The sequence below is a fragment of the Eptesicus fuscus genome, chromosome 11 (genome assembly GCF_027574615.1).
Source record: "Eptesicus fuscus isolate TK198812 chromosome 11, DD_ASM_mEF_20220401, whole genome shotgun sequence".
NCBI lineage: Eukaryota > Metazoa > Chordata > Mammalia > Chiroptera > Vespertilionidae > Eptesicus > Eptesicus fuscus.
This window is the reverse complement of record NC_072483.1, coordinates 72,982,330-72,999,102: the sequence shown is the minus strand read 5'-3', so window position 1 is coordinate 72,999,102 and position 16,773 is coordinate 72,982,330. Positions and strand designations below refer to the sequence as shown.

Sequence of the window (16,773 nt, the reverse complement as noted above, 5' to 3'; positions counted from 1 at the left end):
CTCTCTCACATCAATCTCTCTCTGTCTCTCTCTCTCTCTCTCTCTCTCTCTCTCTCTCATCTCCCCCCCCCCCTTCTCCCTTCCATTCTCTCTTTAAAAAAATAAAAATTTTCAAAAAGAAGAAGTGGGGGATGGGAAGGGGATGTGGGAAGGACCTGAGATCACTGCCTCAACTCAAGGCCCCTCCCCCAGCAGCACAGGCAAAGGCACCTTCCCGGAGAAGACAGACACACCACGGATTTCCCAACAGAGCCTTGCAAAGTCTGGGGTCAGACACCTTCCCCTAGCCATAAGCAGGCCCCGCTTCTTATCAAAGCTGGCTCTGTGCCAACCGACCCAGAGGCTGGGTCAAACTTTTGATTCCCATGAGGTAGTATACAGCGGTCACCAACCAGTGGTCTGTGGACCACTAGTGGTCCGTGAGGTCCGAAAGGTTGGCGACCGCTGGATAGCCCATGTTTTTTTCTCTATCCCACTACAGTAATAATACCAACTAGCATTTCTAGAGGACTTTCTAGGACGTTCAGCATTATGCTAAAGGGTTTAGTACACTAAGACTACACAGCCGACTATGGCACTTTGGATGCCTCTGCTGCCCACTGCCTACCACCACCTTGCCCAAGGGTCCAACTCAATCGCCAAAAATGCATGAGCCTGACTTCCAGGGAACTTCTGAAGGGCTCAGGGGTCTCCATGTCATAGCAGCTCCTAGGGATCAGGTTCAAGGTTGCACAGAAACACTGTTTAAGTAAAGATTCTGCTAATTCAGCTTAGGATATATACATATAATGTGTGTTAGTCACATCTTACTCTATGCAAATGGAATGCCCTTGAGCTATACAGTGTTCAACCTGCCCACCTTTGAGTGGTATCCCTGAACTACTTTTCCTAAGTCTAGACTATCTGGGTAGAAGAGAGCTTAAAAGATCTACTTCTAAACTGACAGGTGAGCAACTTGAGGCCCAGAGGAGGTGGACACTTGCCAAAAAGTCTTGAACTTCAAGTGACAGCAGCACTGGCCCCTGGTCTCCAGGTTCCCCATCCATTGTCCTCTTCACTATACCAGGAAACCTCCTCTCAAGTCTCTGGGGACTGACCCATAGGAATGATGGCAGGACCTGTAAGATTGTGCCTATGACCTTTTCCTTCCAGTACCTGTAGATAAAGATTCAGGGGGAAAGAAAGCACAAAAACAAAAACTCAGAGGACAATTCTAAAGTTACTCCTTCAGCCCTAGCTGGTTTGGCTCAGTGGATAGTGTTGGCCTGTGGACTGAAGAGTCCCGGGTTTGATTCCAGTCAAGGGCATATACCTTGGTTGCAGGTTCCCTGGCCCTGGTCAGGGTGCATGCAGGAGGCAACCAATCGATGTGTCTCTCTCACATCGATGTTTCTCTCTGTCTCTCCCTTCCACTCTCTCTAAAAATCAATGGGAAAAATATCCTCAGGTGAGGATTATCAAAATAAGTTTTACTTCTTCATTTATTCATGCATTCCCATCTACCACATGAAGCAGGTAAACATTTGGAGCTGGTTTAGTGGTGAACATTGGCATGAGGACAGCTTTGTGCAAGAGTTTTTAATGCCAAGAAGCCATACAATCATACAGAGGTTTGGTTTGTTTGCTTATTTTACATTTTTAACAGATTTATTGAGGTGTAACTGTAGGTGTTTAATGTATCAAATTTGATGAGTTTGGACATATGAATGCACCCATGATACCATCACAGTAACCAATATAATAACCATATCTATCACCTCCAAATGTTTCCTTGTGTCCCCTGTGGTTTGAGGGGAGTTTTGGATTTTGCTTTTTGTTATAAGAACACTTAACATGAGATCTACCCTCTTCACAAGTTTTTAAGTGCACAATGCCGGGTTCTTAATTACAGGCACTATATTGTTCAGCAGATCTCTAGAGCTTATTCATCTTTGAGATACCTCTCAGGAACTCCTCATGTTAGAGCCAGTCAGTAGCCATCTGGAAGGCATACTAAGAATTGGCCTCCTTTGGAGCACCTAATTACTAATAATCATGATCTGAGCAAAAATAGAATTTCATATTAAGTTCACACAGAGCCATAGCCCTCTCTGTACATCTCAGTAGATTCTTGGAGTTAGAGCATCTCTTCTTAGAACTGGAGCTTACCTAATGAAACCTCATTTTATGGAAGAGGAAACTGAGGTTCAAAAAGTTGAAGTGAATATTTAAGATCACATAGCTACTAAGTCTTTCTTTTCTTTTCTTTCGTTTACTTAATTAGAATCATTTTTCCAAATCTTCAGATTCAGCTTGTAGTGCACTAGGACCCCAAATAGATCTCTTTGTAGCAGTCACCCTGATGCTACAGGAAATTTCATAAACTCCTCACATAACCACCATTCACAAATTTCCTTTGTCTCCTAAATTTCATTTCTATAATACCTGCTCTTGTTTTAAGGGTCTAGCACAAGTTGGATACATAGCAGGCATTCGATACATAATCAGTTAACTAGTTATTTGATTCTTATTAACATATCCTATATAATAAAAGCCTAATATGCAAATTGGCCGAACAGCAAAGGACCGGGTGGAACGACTGGTCGCTATTACATGCACTCAACGCAGGAGCTGCCCCCAGCCTACAGGCCCCAGGCCAGCCAAGGCAGGTGCCAGAGGCCCCCCCAAATTGCCCCACCGGTTGCCCCACAGACGGAGGTAACCAGTGGCAGCAGGGCGATCAGGGGGCTTCACCCTGAGAGGGAGGCTACTGGCAGCAGCAGGGCAATCAGGGGTGGGGCCAGCGGGCAGTGCCAGGCTGGCCAAGGCAGGTGCCAGCGGGGGCCCCCCCGATTGCCCTGCCGGTCGCCCCACATATCGGCCCTGATCACCAGCCAGGCCTAGGGACCCTACCCGTGCATGAATTTCATGCACCAGGCCTCTAGTGTTTTCTATAATGCCTTGGGGAATGTGGACAGGAGACAGTACCCACTGAGTATCATCAGGATCCCAGCTAAGTGGAGTGCACAAGAATGCTGGCAAAGTGGGCAGCGGGGCACTGCATGCCCCTTAGGCCTTACTTGCTTAGTCCCCCTCCATCCTTAACACTTACTTTCAAAGTTGGAGCAAAGCCAGCTTTTTCAGGAAGACAGCGTTGTTGTTTACAATTTAGGAACCAAGAGAGGTACGGATGTGGCCTCATAGGTTTCTGTTGGGCAATACTATTTCTTCCCATGTCGGAAGTGACTGGATTTCTTCAGAAGCACCTTCCCACTCACCTTCTTTATCTTGCATCTCCCACCCCACTGATATGGACCTGGTTAAAACAAAGGTTTTCTAACAGTATGAAGATTACCGGAGGGAAAGGGGGTTGGGGGAAATGAAGAGAGTAAAGGGAGTCAAATAGATGGTGACAAAGGAAGACTAGACTTTGGGTGGTGAGCACACTGTGCAATATATAATGTATTATAGAATTGTATACTTGAAACATGTATGTTTTTGCCCCTGCAAATTTAATTTAAAAGAATAAGGGGGTGCTAATTCTGAGATAACGTGAGGTCACTCACTTCCAACACACACGTGTATGCACACATGTGTATGCAACATAGACATATACACTGTGAATTAACTAGAAATCTGGTCAATGTGTCCGCCAGGTTGACATTTAAAATTCACTGACAGCCCTAGCTGATTTGGCTCAGTGGATTGAGTGTTGGCCTGCAGACTGAAGGGTCCTGGGTTCAATTCCAGTCAAGCTCACGTGTCTGGGTTGCAGGCTTGATCCCCAGTAGAGGGCGTGCAGGAGGCAGTCAATCAATGATTCTCTCTCATCATTGATGTCTCTCTCTCTCTCTCCCTCACCCTTTCTCTTTGAAAATTAATAAAAATATATTTTAAAAAGTGAATAAATAAAATTCACTGGCACAAAGTTTTAATAGTGCTTATATTTAAGAAAAGGAAATAAAGAACAGGAAGGGAAATTGTTTTGATTTTATGTGCTATTTGAATTTTTACTGACATCATATCATGATAGTGGACTCAGGACACACACACACACACACACACACACACACACACACACACACACACACGCCCTACACAGAAATGCTAGATAACCTACATATTTTTTAACATATTTTATTGATTTTTTACAGAGAGGAAGGGAGAGGGATAGAGAGTTAGAAACATCAATGAGAGAGAAACATCAATCAGCTGCCTCCTGCACATACTGGGGCTGTGCCTGCAACCAAGGTACATTCCCTTGACCGGAATCGAACCCAGGACCCTTCAGTCCACAGGCCGACGCTCTATCCACTGAACCAAACCAGCCAGGGAGATAACCTATATTTTTAATATTTAAATAAATATCTGACAAAAAAGCAAAGAGAAAAAGAGGAGAGAGCGAGATTTCTAAGGGCCAGAAATGAAAAGTTAACTTAGAAATGTGTTAACTTACACTAATCATCCAAGAGATGCAAATCAAAACAACAATGAGATACCATCTAACACCTGTCAGAATGCCTATCATCAACAAATCAACAAACAACAAGTGCTGGCGAGGATGTGGAGAAAAAGGAACCGTTGTGCACTGCTGGTGGGAATGCAGACTGGTGCAACCATTGTGGAAACAGTATGGAGTTTCCTCAAAAAGTTAAAAATGGAACTCCCATTTCACCCAGTAATCCCACTTCTAGGACTATATCCTGTAGATAGCACCTGGGAAGGTACATTGAGTATTTCTTTAATTATTGTCAGCTGAGTCCAGTGGCGTTGGTAGAGCCACGTCCTGGAAACACACCATGTCAGAGGCAGGTACGTTGTCAACCTGACCCTTAGCTCAGGTGCCAGGGGGTGGGTTTCATTATCTAAGTTCAGCCAGGCGCAAGGAACGGACACAATTATCCAGGCTTAGCCAGGAGTGACAATTACAAAGAAGCCACAAGAATGAAAAATTACAGTTTGATCTTTAACCATGATTTCACATAATTTCCTTTGTTTTAAACTCTAGTAAAACTTCCTGGAATTATACTGTATAAAACAAACGCGCTGCACTGGCTCTGGGTCACTGTCTCTCCATCAGAGGGCCAGCTGTCCCACCTGGTCCCAGCTTTCTCTACTGTCTCTGTGTCTGTCTCTTTCATTTTCTCAATCCCCCGTCGCCCCTACTCAGGACTCCTGTCTGCTCTCTAGCCGTGCTGGATGTGGTAAAGAGAAAAATATTTATAATATCCCAAGAAACCAGAAACACTAATTAGAAAGAATATATTGACCCCTATGTTCATAGCAGCACAATTTACAATAGCTAAGATTTGGAAACAACCTAAGTGCCCATCAGCAGATAAGTGGATTAAAAAAACTGTGGTACATCTCTACAATGGCATACTACCCCGCGATAAAAAAGAAGGAACTTTTACCATTTGCAGCAGCATAGATGGAACTGGAGAGCATTATACTAAGCGAAATAAGCTATTCGGAGAAAGATAAATATCACATGATCTCACTCATATGTGGGATATACCTGGTACGTCTGGGTTCCAGACACCATTCTGAACCCAGACCTACATCCAGGACCCAAAAACCAATCCCAGGGCGCTGATGTCAATCCCAGGGCACGGACCTGTATCCTGGGGCCAAGACAACCATCCTGGGGCCCAGACCACCATCCCGGGGCCCAGACCTCCATCCCAAGATAAGACCTTAATTCTGGGCCCAGAATTTCATGGCAGGACCCCGACAGGACTCGGACCTCCATCAGGGCCATCACCTACATCCCAGGGCCTGGATCTCGACCACAGAGCCCATACCTCCATCCCGGGGCCCAGACCCCCATCCCAGGTCCCAGAAACCAATTCCAGGATCAGACCTTACTTTGTTGGGACCCAGCACATCATGGCAGAACCCCTATTTCCATGGCAGGACTCCGACCTCCATCCGGAGCCCTGACCTTCCTCCAGGGCGCTGACTTCAATCCCGGGGCCCGGACCTCCATCCTGGGAACCAGACCTCTATCCTGTGGACCAGACACAATCCCAGGACCCAGACCTCCATCCCGGGATCAGATCTTAATTATGGACCCAGACCTTCATTGCAGGACCCCTATTTCTATGGCGGGACTCAGACCTCTATCCAGAGTCTTCAGCTACATCCATGGCCCTGACCTCAATCATGGGGCTTGGACCTCTCTCCCAGGACCGAAACCTCCATGCTAGAGCCCAGACCCCCGTCCCAGGGCCCAAACCCCCATCCTGGGGCCCAGAAACCCATTCTAGGGCCCAGATCTCCATACCAGGATCCGACTTCAATTCAGGGCCAAGAACTTCATGGCAAGACCCCTCTTTCCATGGCGGGATTCAGACCTCCATCCAGGGCCCTGACCTCCCTACAGGGCCCTGAGTTCAATCCAGGGACCCGGATCTCCATCCTGAGACCCAGACCTCCAGCCCATGGTTGAGACCCCCACCCGTGTTCCAGACTTCCATCCTGGAATCAGATTTCAATTCAGGACCCAGACCTTCATAGCAGGACCCCTATATCCATGGCGGTACTAGGACCTCCATCCAGGGCCTTGACCTACATCCGGGGCCCTGACCTCAATCCTGGGCCCGGGACCTCTATCCTAGGGCCCAGACCTCCATGCTGGGGCATAGACCCCCATCCTGGAATCCAGACCCCAATCCCGAGATCCAGACCCCCATTCTGGGGCCCAGACCTCCATCCCAGGATCAGACCTTATTTCGGGGCCCAGGACTTCATGGCAGGACCCCTATTTCCATGGCGGGACTTGGACTTCTATCTGGGCCCTGATGTCCTTCCAGGGCCTTGACCTACATCTGGGGCCCTGAACTCAATTCTGGGGCCTGGAAATCTATAATGGGGTCCAGACCTCCATCCCGGGGCTCAGACCCCCATCTGGAGCACCAGAAACCAATCCCAGGATCAGACCTTAAATCAGGGCCCAGCACTTCATGGCAGGACCCCTATTTCCATGGCAGGACTCTGACATCCATCCGGGACCCTGACCTCCCTCGAGGGCACTGATGTCCATCGTGGGCCCAGGACCTCTATCCCAGGGCCCAGACCTCCACCCTATTGCCCAGACCCCCATCCAGGGGCCCAGACCTCCATCCGGGATCAGACCTCAATTCCGGGCCCAGAACTTTAAGGCAGGACCCCTATTTCCATGGCGTGGCTCTGACCTCTATCCGGGCCCTGACGTCCATCCGGGACTTTGACATATATCCAGCCCCCTTACATCAATCCTGGGTTCCTGGATCTCAATCACGGGGCCTACATCCGGGGCGCTGACCTCAATCCTGGGGCCTGGATCTCTATCACGGGGCCCAGACCTACATCCGAGGGCCCAGACACCAATCCCAAGATCAGACCTTCATTCGGGGCCCAGACCTTCATGGCAAGACCCCTATTTCCATGGGGGACTCGGACCTCCATCTGGGGCTTTCATCTACATCCAAGGCCCTGACCTCAATCTGGGACCTCTGTCCCAGGGCCCAGACCTCCATGCCGGGGCATAGACCCCCATCCCGGGATCCAGACCTCCATCCGAGATCCAGGCCCCCCCATCCTGGGGCCCAGACTCCCATCCCAGGATCAGACCTTAATTCGGGGCCCAGAACATCATGGCAGGACCCGTATTGCCATGGCAGGACTCGGATCTCCATCGGGTACCTGATGTCCATCTGGGGCCTAGACCTACATCCAGGTCCCAGACCTCAATCCTGGGGCCAGGACCCTGATCTCCATCATATGGCACAGACTCCTATTCAGGGGCCCAGACCTCCATTCTGGGATCAGACCTCAATAACGGGCCCATACCTTCATGGCAGGAGCCCTATTTCCATGGCACGACTCAGACGTCCATCTGGGGCCCTGACATCTATCCAGCGCCTTAACCTCAATCCTGGGTCCTGGATCTCTATCACAGGGCCCAGACCTCCATCCTGGGTCCCAGACACCCATCCCCATCCCAGGATCAGACCTTAATTTGGGGCCCAGAACTTCATGGCAGGACCCTTATTTCCATGGCGGGGCTCGGACCTCCATCCAGGGTCTTCACCTACATCTGGGGCCCTGACCTCATCCCAAGGCCCAGACACCCATCCTGGGACCCTGACCTCCATCGCATGTCAGACTTCAATTCAGGACCCCGACCTCATGGTAGGACCCCTATTTCCATGGCGGGACTTGGACCTCCATCGGGGCTCTGATGTCCATCCGAGGCCCTGAACTCAATTCTGGAGCCTGGAAATCTATCACGGAGCCCAGACCTCCATCCCGGTATCAGACTTCAATTCTGAGCCCAAAACTTCATAGCAGGACCCCTATTTCTATGACAGGACTCTGACATCCAACTGGGGCCCTGACCTCCCTCGAGGGCGCTGACTTCCATCCTGGGGTCCAGATCTCCATACCATTGCCCAGACCCCCATCCCGGAGCCCAGACCTACATCCCAGGATCAGTCTTCAATTCTGTGCCCAGAACTTCATGGCAGGACCCCTATTTCCATGGCGAGTCTTAGACTTCCATCCCAGGCCTTCAACTATGTCCAGGGCCCTGACCTCAATCCTGGGGCCTAGATCTCTATCACGGGGCCCAGACCTCCATCCTGGGGCCCACACCCTCATTCCAGGGCCCAGACACCAATTCCAGGATCAGACCTTAATTCGGGGCCCAGAACTTCATGTAGGAACCCTATTTCCATGGTGGGACTCAGACCTCCATCAGGGGCCTACACCTATATCCAGGGCCTGGACCTCAATCCTGGGGCCTGGACCTCTATCCCAGGGCCCAGACCTCCAAACCATGGCCCAGACCCCCATCCGTGGGACCAGATCTTCATCCCAGGCTCAGACCTTAATTCTTAGCCCAGACCTTCATGGCAGGACCCCTATTTACAAGGGGAACTCGGACTTCCATCCAGGGCCCTGACCACAATCCTGGGGCCTGGACCTCTATCACAGAGCCCAACGTCCATCCTGTGGCCCAGACCCCCATCCCGAGACTCTGACCTCCATCCCCGGGCACATTTCAGTTTGGGACCCCGCCCTCATGGGAGAACCCGTAATTCCTTGACTGGACTCAGAACTCCCTCCAGGGCCTGACTTCCTTGGCAGGGTCCAAAAGGTGATGGCAGAACTCACACCTACATCCGGGTTCCAGACACCATTCTGAATGCAGACCTAAATCTGGGACTCAGACACCCATCCCAGGGCCCTGATGTCAATGCCAGGGCACAGACCTGTATCCCAGGGCCCAGACCACAATCCTGGGGCCCAGACCCCCATCACAGAGCCCAGATCTCCATCCCAGGATCAGACCTTAATTCAGGGCCCAGAACTTTATAGCAGGACCACTATTTCCATGGCGAGACTCAGACCTCCATCCAGGGCCCTGACGGTCTATTCGGGGCCTTGACCTACATCAGGGGCCTGACCTCAATCCTGGGCCCAGGAGCTCTAACCCGGGACCCAGACATCCATGCCGGGGCCTAGACCCCCATTCCGGGATCCAGACCCCCATCCTGGGGCCCAGACCTCCATCGCAGGATCACACCTTAATTCAGGGCCCAGAGCTTCATGGCAGGACCCCTATTTGCATGGCGGGACTCAGACCTCCAACCGGGGCCTTCACCTACATACAGGGCCCTGACCTCAATTCTGAGGCTGGGACCTCTATCCTGGGGTCCAGACTTCCATGCCGGGGCCCAGACCCCCATCCCAGGACTGAGACCTCCATCCCAGGTCAGACTTCAGTTCGGGACCCCGATCTCATGGCAGGACCCATAATTCCTTGGTGGGACTCGGAACTTCTCCAGGACCTGACTTCTATGGCAGGATCCAAAAGGCCATGGCAGGACTCACACCTACTAGTATATCCATGTTCCAGACACCATTCTGAACCCAGACCTACATATGGGACCCAACACTCATCCCAGGGCCCTGATGTCAATCCCGGGGTACCGACCTATCCCGGGGCCCAGACCACCATGCCCAGGCCCAGACTCCCATCCCAGGGTCCAGACTCCCTCCCGGGAACCAGACCTCCATCTCGGGTCAGACTTCAGTTCGGTCCCCGACCTCATGGCAGGATGCATAATTCCTTGGCGGGACTCAGAGCTTCCTCCAGAGCCTGACTTCTACGGCAGGACCCAAAAGGTCATGGCAGGACTCACACCTTCATCCAGGTTCCAGACACCATTCTGAACCCAGACCTACATCCCGGACCCAAACTCCAATCCCCAGAGCAACCAAAGGACTTGTATTCATGCATATTAGCATATCCAGGTTCCAGACACCATTCTGAACCCAGACCTACATCCCGGACCCAAACTCCAATCCCCAGAGCAACCAAAGGACTTGTATTCATGCATATTAGCATAACCAATGGACACAGACACTGGGGCAATGGGGGCTTGCTCGGGGTTGGAATCTGGGCAGAATGGGTGGGGGTCAAGTGGGGGGGGGGAAGGAGACACATGTAAAATTTTAGACAGGAAAGAAAGAGAGAGAGAGGAAGGAAGGGAGGGAGGGAGGGAGGGAGAGAGGGAGGGGAAAGAAAGAAAATAATAAAATAAAAACAAGTTGACCAATTAAATAAATAAATAAATAAATATTTTATAAAGAGCCCTAACTGGTTTGGCTCAGTGGATAGAGCATCGGCCTGCGGACTCAAGGGTCCCAGGTTCGATTCCGGTCAAGGGCATGTACCTTGGTTGCAGGCACAATCCCCAGTAGGGGGTGTGCAGGAGGCAGCTGATTGATGTTTCTCTCTCATCAATGTTTCTAACTCTGTCTCCCTCTCCTTTCCTCTCTGTAAAAAATCAATAAAATATATTTTTTTAATTTTTTAAAGAAAAAAAATGTATTGACTTATCAGGGAGTAGTTGTTGAAGCCCCAGGAACTCAGAAAGACACTAGAACTGGTCTAGGATGGAGATGGGTTCACAGATCCCTTGCATAGCAGAGAACTGGAATTCGATTTCCTGCAAAAAGTCAGGAACCAGGAAAGAGCTGGCCCACCCTTGATTGGGAGGGGTAGAAAAACACTTTTCAGCTTTGAGACATGACCCCAAAGTGAGCTGCTTGTCCTAGACCATAGAGGAAAGGGAGAAAGAAGGCTGCTTTAGTAACTATTCAAAATCCCAAGACTGAGTAGCAAATGGTTAAGGACCCAAATCTGCTCTCTAGAATGGTGTGGAAACCCAAGACCAAGAAATAACAAAAACAAAAAATGCTCTGAAACTTATGATTCAACTAGAGGCCCGGAGCATGAAATTCGTGCATGGAGGGGTGTCCCTCAGCCCAGCCTGCACCATCTCCAATCTGGGATGCCTCGAGGGATGTCCAACTGCCCATTTAGACCCAATCCCCAGTGGGACATCCCTCTCACAATCCAGAACTGCTGGCTCCCAACTGCTCACCTCCCTGCCTGCCTGTTTGCCCCTAACAGCTTCTGCCTGCCAGCCTGATCACCCCCTAACCACTCCCCTGCCAGCCTGATCAACACCTAACTGCTCCCCTGCTGGCCCGATTGCCCCTAACTGCCCTCCCCTGCCAACCTGGTCGCCCCCACTGTCCTCCCCTGCAGGCCTGATCACCCCTAACTGCCCTCGCCTGCCAGCCTGGTTGCCCCTAACTGCACTCCCCTGCTGGCCCAGTCACTCCTAACTGCCCTCCTTTACCAGCCAGGTCGCCCCCCAACTGCCCTCCCCTGCAGGCCTAGTCACCCCTAGCTGCCCTCCTCTGCTGGCCCGGTCACCCCTAACTGCCCTCCCTTACCAGCCTGGTCACCCCCAACTGCCCTCCTACTCTTACTAACAAAAATATTTAAGGCTGCCCTAACCGGTTTGGCTCAGTGGATAGAGCATCGGCCTGCAGACTCAAGGGTCCCAGGTTCAATTCTGGTCAAGGGCATGTACCTTGGTTGCAGGCACATCCCCAGTAGGGGGTGTGCAGGAGGCAGCTGATTGATGTTTCTCTCTCAATGTTTCTAACTCTTTATCCCTCTCCCTTCCTCTCTGTAAAAAATCAATAAAATATATTTTAAAAAAATATTTAAGGCTACATTGTATAAGTTTAAGGAACACAGATAATCATGCTTGTTAATGGCAATAACATTGGTTAGAGATCCCAACATGAAAACTCAGAGATGAAAGAAATCCTGGATACAGAGATGGAGTTAGTTTTGTTCACATCTACATTTATACACTGTCCTTAACTCTCTGCCATCTCTGACCCCTCAGCCCAACTCCTCTCCTAAGATGCACCCATCCCTGATCTCAGCACCTTCCTGAACATTGAGCTCCTCCCTGAGGTGAACTCTCTGCCTGACCTTCACCAGGTATCTAACCCTTATCCTATCTAGTGATCGAAATATCAGTCTTTTATATTTTAACTAAGGGCCCAGTGCACCTTGAAAGGAACTATGGGCCACGAAGCTGAGGTAGGCACAAGGGCAGGTCTCAGCCCATCCTCCACACCCCTGCCTGGCCCCTCCCGCCACAGCCCTTCCCATCCCTCCCCTGGTCTCCTGTCTGCCGGAAGCCCCACTCCCGCCACTGCCCCTCCCATATACTGATGGTGCCAGCCCTGCTCATACCCGCTGAAGGCATGAAGCAATTGGGGCCGGTGCCAGCAGCGGGTGCAAGCAGGGCCAGCATAGTCAGCAGGTGTGAGCAGAGGCTACCGGCCCTGATTGCCCCTCAGGAGCAGGGGGAGGTGGAGATGCCCTGAGGGGCGATTGGGGCCAGCAGCTGCTACCGCTTGCACCCACTGATGGTGCCGAGCAATTGGGGCTGGCGCTTGGCACCGGCAGTGGGTGTGAGCTGCGGGTCCAGCACCAGCAGCAGGTGCAAGCAGGGCCGGTGCCAGCAGCAGGTGTGAGCACCAGGTGGGACTGTGGCACGCAGGAGCAAAGAATTTTCAGTAACCACCAGAGGCTTGCCCCGATGACAGCAACTGGCGCCCCGCCTTGGCCTGGCACCCCTGCTCACCTGCTCCACCATCCTGTCATGGTCTACGCCCGCCATGTTCCGTGCACGTCCCCTAGTGGTCAGCACACATCATTGCGACCAGTCGTTCGGTTGTTCCACCGTTCGGTCTATTTGTATATTAGCCTTTTATCACATAGGATGTGCTATGTTATTTCAGTACCAATATCCTGGCATTTTTACAGATCCCAAATCAAAATCTTTTATGTCTTGAGCTATACCCAGAGAATTACACATTGCATTAACAAATCTAACTGAACAATGGTGTACTTGTTAGAAGACAGTTCTGACACCACCCCTCTCCTTTTGCTATTTGATTCCCACTTCTCGGTTACTAATGAGGCCAAGCATCTTTTCAAGTGTGTATTAGTCATTTGTATTTCCCCAGGCCCAATATTAACTTACTGAAGCCCCTGATGAAGTGGTCTTTGGGATGAAGGAAGTTGAGCATTGGGGGATACAGTAGGGAAGGTGGGAAGAGGATTCAGGAATGGAAAGAGAAGAAAGGGAGGATCCCAGGGCCAGTTCCCAGCCTCCTTTCCTGGATTCTTTCTGCATTCTTCTGTCTTCTCTCCTTAATCAAATCCAGCTCTTAGGGATTGAGCCCCTAACTCCTTCCTCGCCATCATATTTGGAGAGTCTCAAGCTAAGGCAGGCGGAGGCACCTCCATCCTGGTCCTGGAAGAGCACCTTAGGAAATACTCTAGAGAGGATCGTGATGGCTTTTTGTTCCAGTCACTAACTGGACTAAATACCAATGGCTACTGTTGTAGTCACTAACCCACCCTAGCCATTCACTCTATTTCTGACACTTCTCCCTGAGACTCACCAACCTCCACATTCATCCCATTCCTAAGCCTCCCTCCATTATCTGCTCCCAATGCCATCTTAAACCTCCCTAAATCTCACTCACATCATTGCCAGACTTTCCCTATTTCTAAATCTCTCCCTATACTCTGACCCTCCACCTTATCCCAAGTTCCCGCACCATCCCTGGCTCCCCGCTCTGACTCTACTCTCAACCCTGACCATAATCCCAACCTTGATCTAAATCCCATTCCTGAACCTTACTCCATCCCCAACTACAACAGCAACAGGGGTCTTAGAGGATAGTAGAAGTGTTCCTTGAAGAAGAGCCAACAAAGGAAGGCCTGCTCTCCTTGGTCAAGAACTCCTTGCTGATCAGGCCATGGATGGCCATGATCTTAGGAGTCCATGGCAAAACTTCTGACCAATGAAGGCGTAGATGAGGGGATTGAGGCAGCTGTGGAGGAAGCCCAGAATCTTGGTGGCACCCAGGGCCCGGCCAATGTCGTTTCAGCAAACACAGGTCTCCTTGATCATCCCGATCCTCATAAGGGTGTCTGACAAAAGGACCAGGTTGTAGGGCAGCCAGCAGAGCAGGAAGACGAGCACAATAGCAAAGATGACCTGCATGGCCCGGTGCTTCTGCCCCATTTGGGCCTGAAACAGTGTGCGCAGGGTGAGCCCATAGCAGAACAGCATGACCAGCAGTGGCAGGAGGAAGCCAAAGGTCTGGGGCAGGGCCCGCATTACCATGAGCCATTTAGTTGTACTGTCACTCAGGTCTTCATAGCACCTGGGCTGGATAAAGGTGGTTGATAGGCTTTACGTAAGACGAAGATGGGCAGGGACAGGATCAGAGATAGAGCCCAGATGCCTAAGCATATGAACTTGACCCAGTGCCGCTTCTGAGTCAGAGTGAGTGTGGCATGAACAATGGCCAGGTAGCGGTCCACGCTAATGCAGGCCAGTAGTAGAATTCCACTGTAGAAGTTGACTTCCTTCAGGAGTGAGACCACCTTGCACAGGGGTGTGCCAAAGATCCAGCCCTTTGCCTTGGAAGTGGCCCAGATAGGCAAGGTCAGGGCAAAAAGCAGGTCAGCCATGGCCAGGTTCAGCAGGTAGACATCAGTGACAGAGCAGCTGGCCCGGCTGTATAAAATGACCAGCATTACCAGGGAGTTTCCCAGCAGGCTCAGCAGGAAGAAAAGGGCATAGATGACGACCACAGCATGCCTATTGAGTGTCTCAGTGTCCATGAGACAGAGGCTATAATCTTTTTCTGTGGGTGGTGTGCCGGTGACGTTTTCAAAGTAATCCCATTCATATGAAGGAAGCCAAGATTTAATCTAGTTGAAAAAATTAGGAAAGAATTGTGATTTATAACTCCAATTCAAGTCACTCTCATCAAGAATGTGAGAATAGGGACGCGGAGACCACGCCATCTTGAGAAACACAGCAGCCTGAGACTCAGATCCTGGCTTCTGACACAAACCAGGACCCTGCAGCCACTGGGGACAGAGAACTGCTATCACAGCTTCAGACCAACAAACAACAAGAATCCAGACGTCCCGGCAGAATTCCGTGAGTCAAAGAGCCTATCCCCCTCCCTGCAGGTGCGCAGACAGCGCCATTTTAACTGATAGATCCGCCTCTCGCCCAAGCCGCAGAGCTTTGCGCAGGGACTCACTCCCCCTCAGGGAATTTGGCGCGTGTGGGACAGAATCAGCTCCCTGTTGGGGAAATCTGTCAGTGTGCACAGAGGGCTCCCCTTCGGAGAATTTGGGGGAATTTGGCTTGCGGGGTCACAGCTCTCCCTTCGGGGAATCTTAGTGCTTGCACAGAGGGGCTTTCCTGGCGCGCAGGACAGACTCCGCCCCCCTTCCGGGACTCCAGTAGAGTGAACGGAGCCAGCTCACCTTCAGGAAATTAAGAGTGTCCGCCCTAGCCGGTTTGGCTCAGTAGAGAGAGCACACACAGGACGCAGCTCCACTTCAGGGAATTTGGCACGCTGGACACAGCTGCCTGGGATCCCTGACCCACAGCGCATTCACACTAAGAGCCAGCGACCCCAATTGTTGGTGCATGCACACACAGGGACCCTGAGTCTCAACAAGAAACCGCACAAGGCAACAGAGACTCTGACACTCTAGTCTTGGTGCAGACACAGGGAAACTCTGACACCCGGCACATGCTAAGGATCTCATTTTCGGCACATACCAACAGTGTGGTGCAGACAGGGTCCCTGATTCTAAGTGTGCACACGAGACCACACGGAACACTGGGGACACTGACTCTGGGCAAGTCTGGTTCCCACCAACCAAAGGCAGCCACACGTCCTAGTGTCAGAGCACTTCAGTGAAACTCGGGTGGAGCGAAGTCCCCACAGCACACGGCCCAGGTCCACGCAAACAGAAGCTTGAGCTTTCTGGTGATAGCCAGAATGGGGAAACGAAATAACTCCCAGAGGAAAGAAAATGTGGAGTCGCCAAGAAAGGAAATCAGTGAAACTGAAGCTTGCAACATGACCGAAAAGGAGTTTAGAGTAATGGTCGTGGAATTTATACATCGGATGGATGAGAAAATAAACAACTTATGCAAGAATCAGGAAGAAATGAAAAGTGATATAGCTACAATCAAAAACACCATGGAAAGTTTCAACAGTAGACTACAAGAAACAGAGGACCGAATTAGTGAGTTAGAAGATCAGGTACAGAAACAAGCTCAATCTGAACAGCAATTGGAGAAAAGAATTAAAAAGCAGGAGGAAAGCCTAAGGGAGCTTCGGGACAACATGAAACGAAGTAACATGCGTATAATAGGGCTGCCAGAAGGACAAGAAGAGCAGCAGGGATTAGAAAATTTATTTAAAGAAATAATGACAGAAAACTTCCCAGATATGGGAAAGATAAAAGTTACGCAAGTACAGAGAGTCCCAAGCAGGATCAACCCCAAAAGACCCACACCAAGACATGTCATAATT

General features: G+C 50.7%; 1 protein-coding gene across 1 annotated transcript; it reads right to left on the bottom strand.

Annotated features, from left to right (window-relative positions):
• Nucleotides 1-14,088: 14,088 nt before the first annotated feature.
• On the bottom strand, nt 14,089-15,064 carry LOC103289406 (C-X-C chemokine receptor type 2). Its single transcript, XM_028151184.2, is given in 3 exon segments — nt 14,089-14,195; nt 14,198-14,587; nt 14,590-15,064. Coding segments are annotated over 3 exon segments (957 nt in total). The 5' UTR covers nt 15,050-15,064.
• Nucleotides 15,065-16,773: the final 1,709 nt, after the last annotated feature.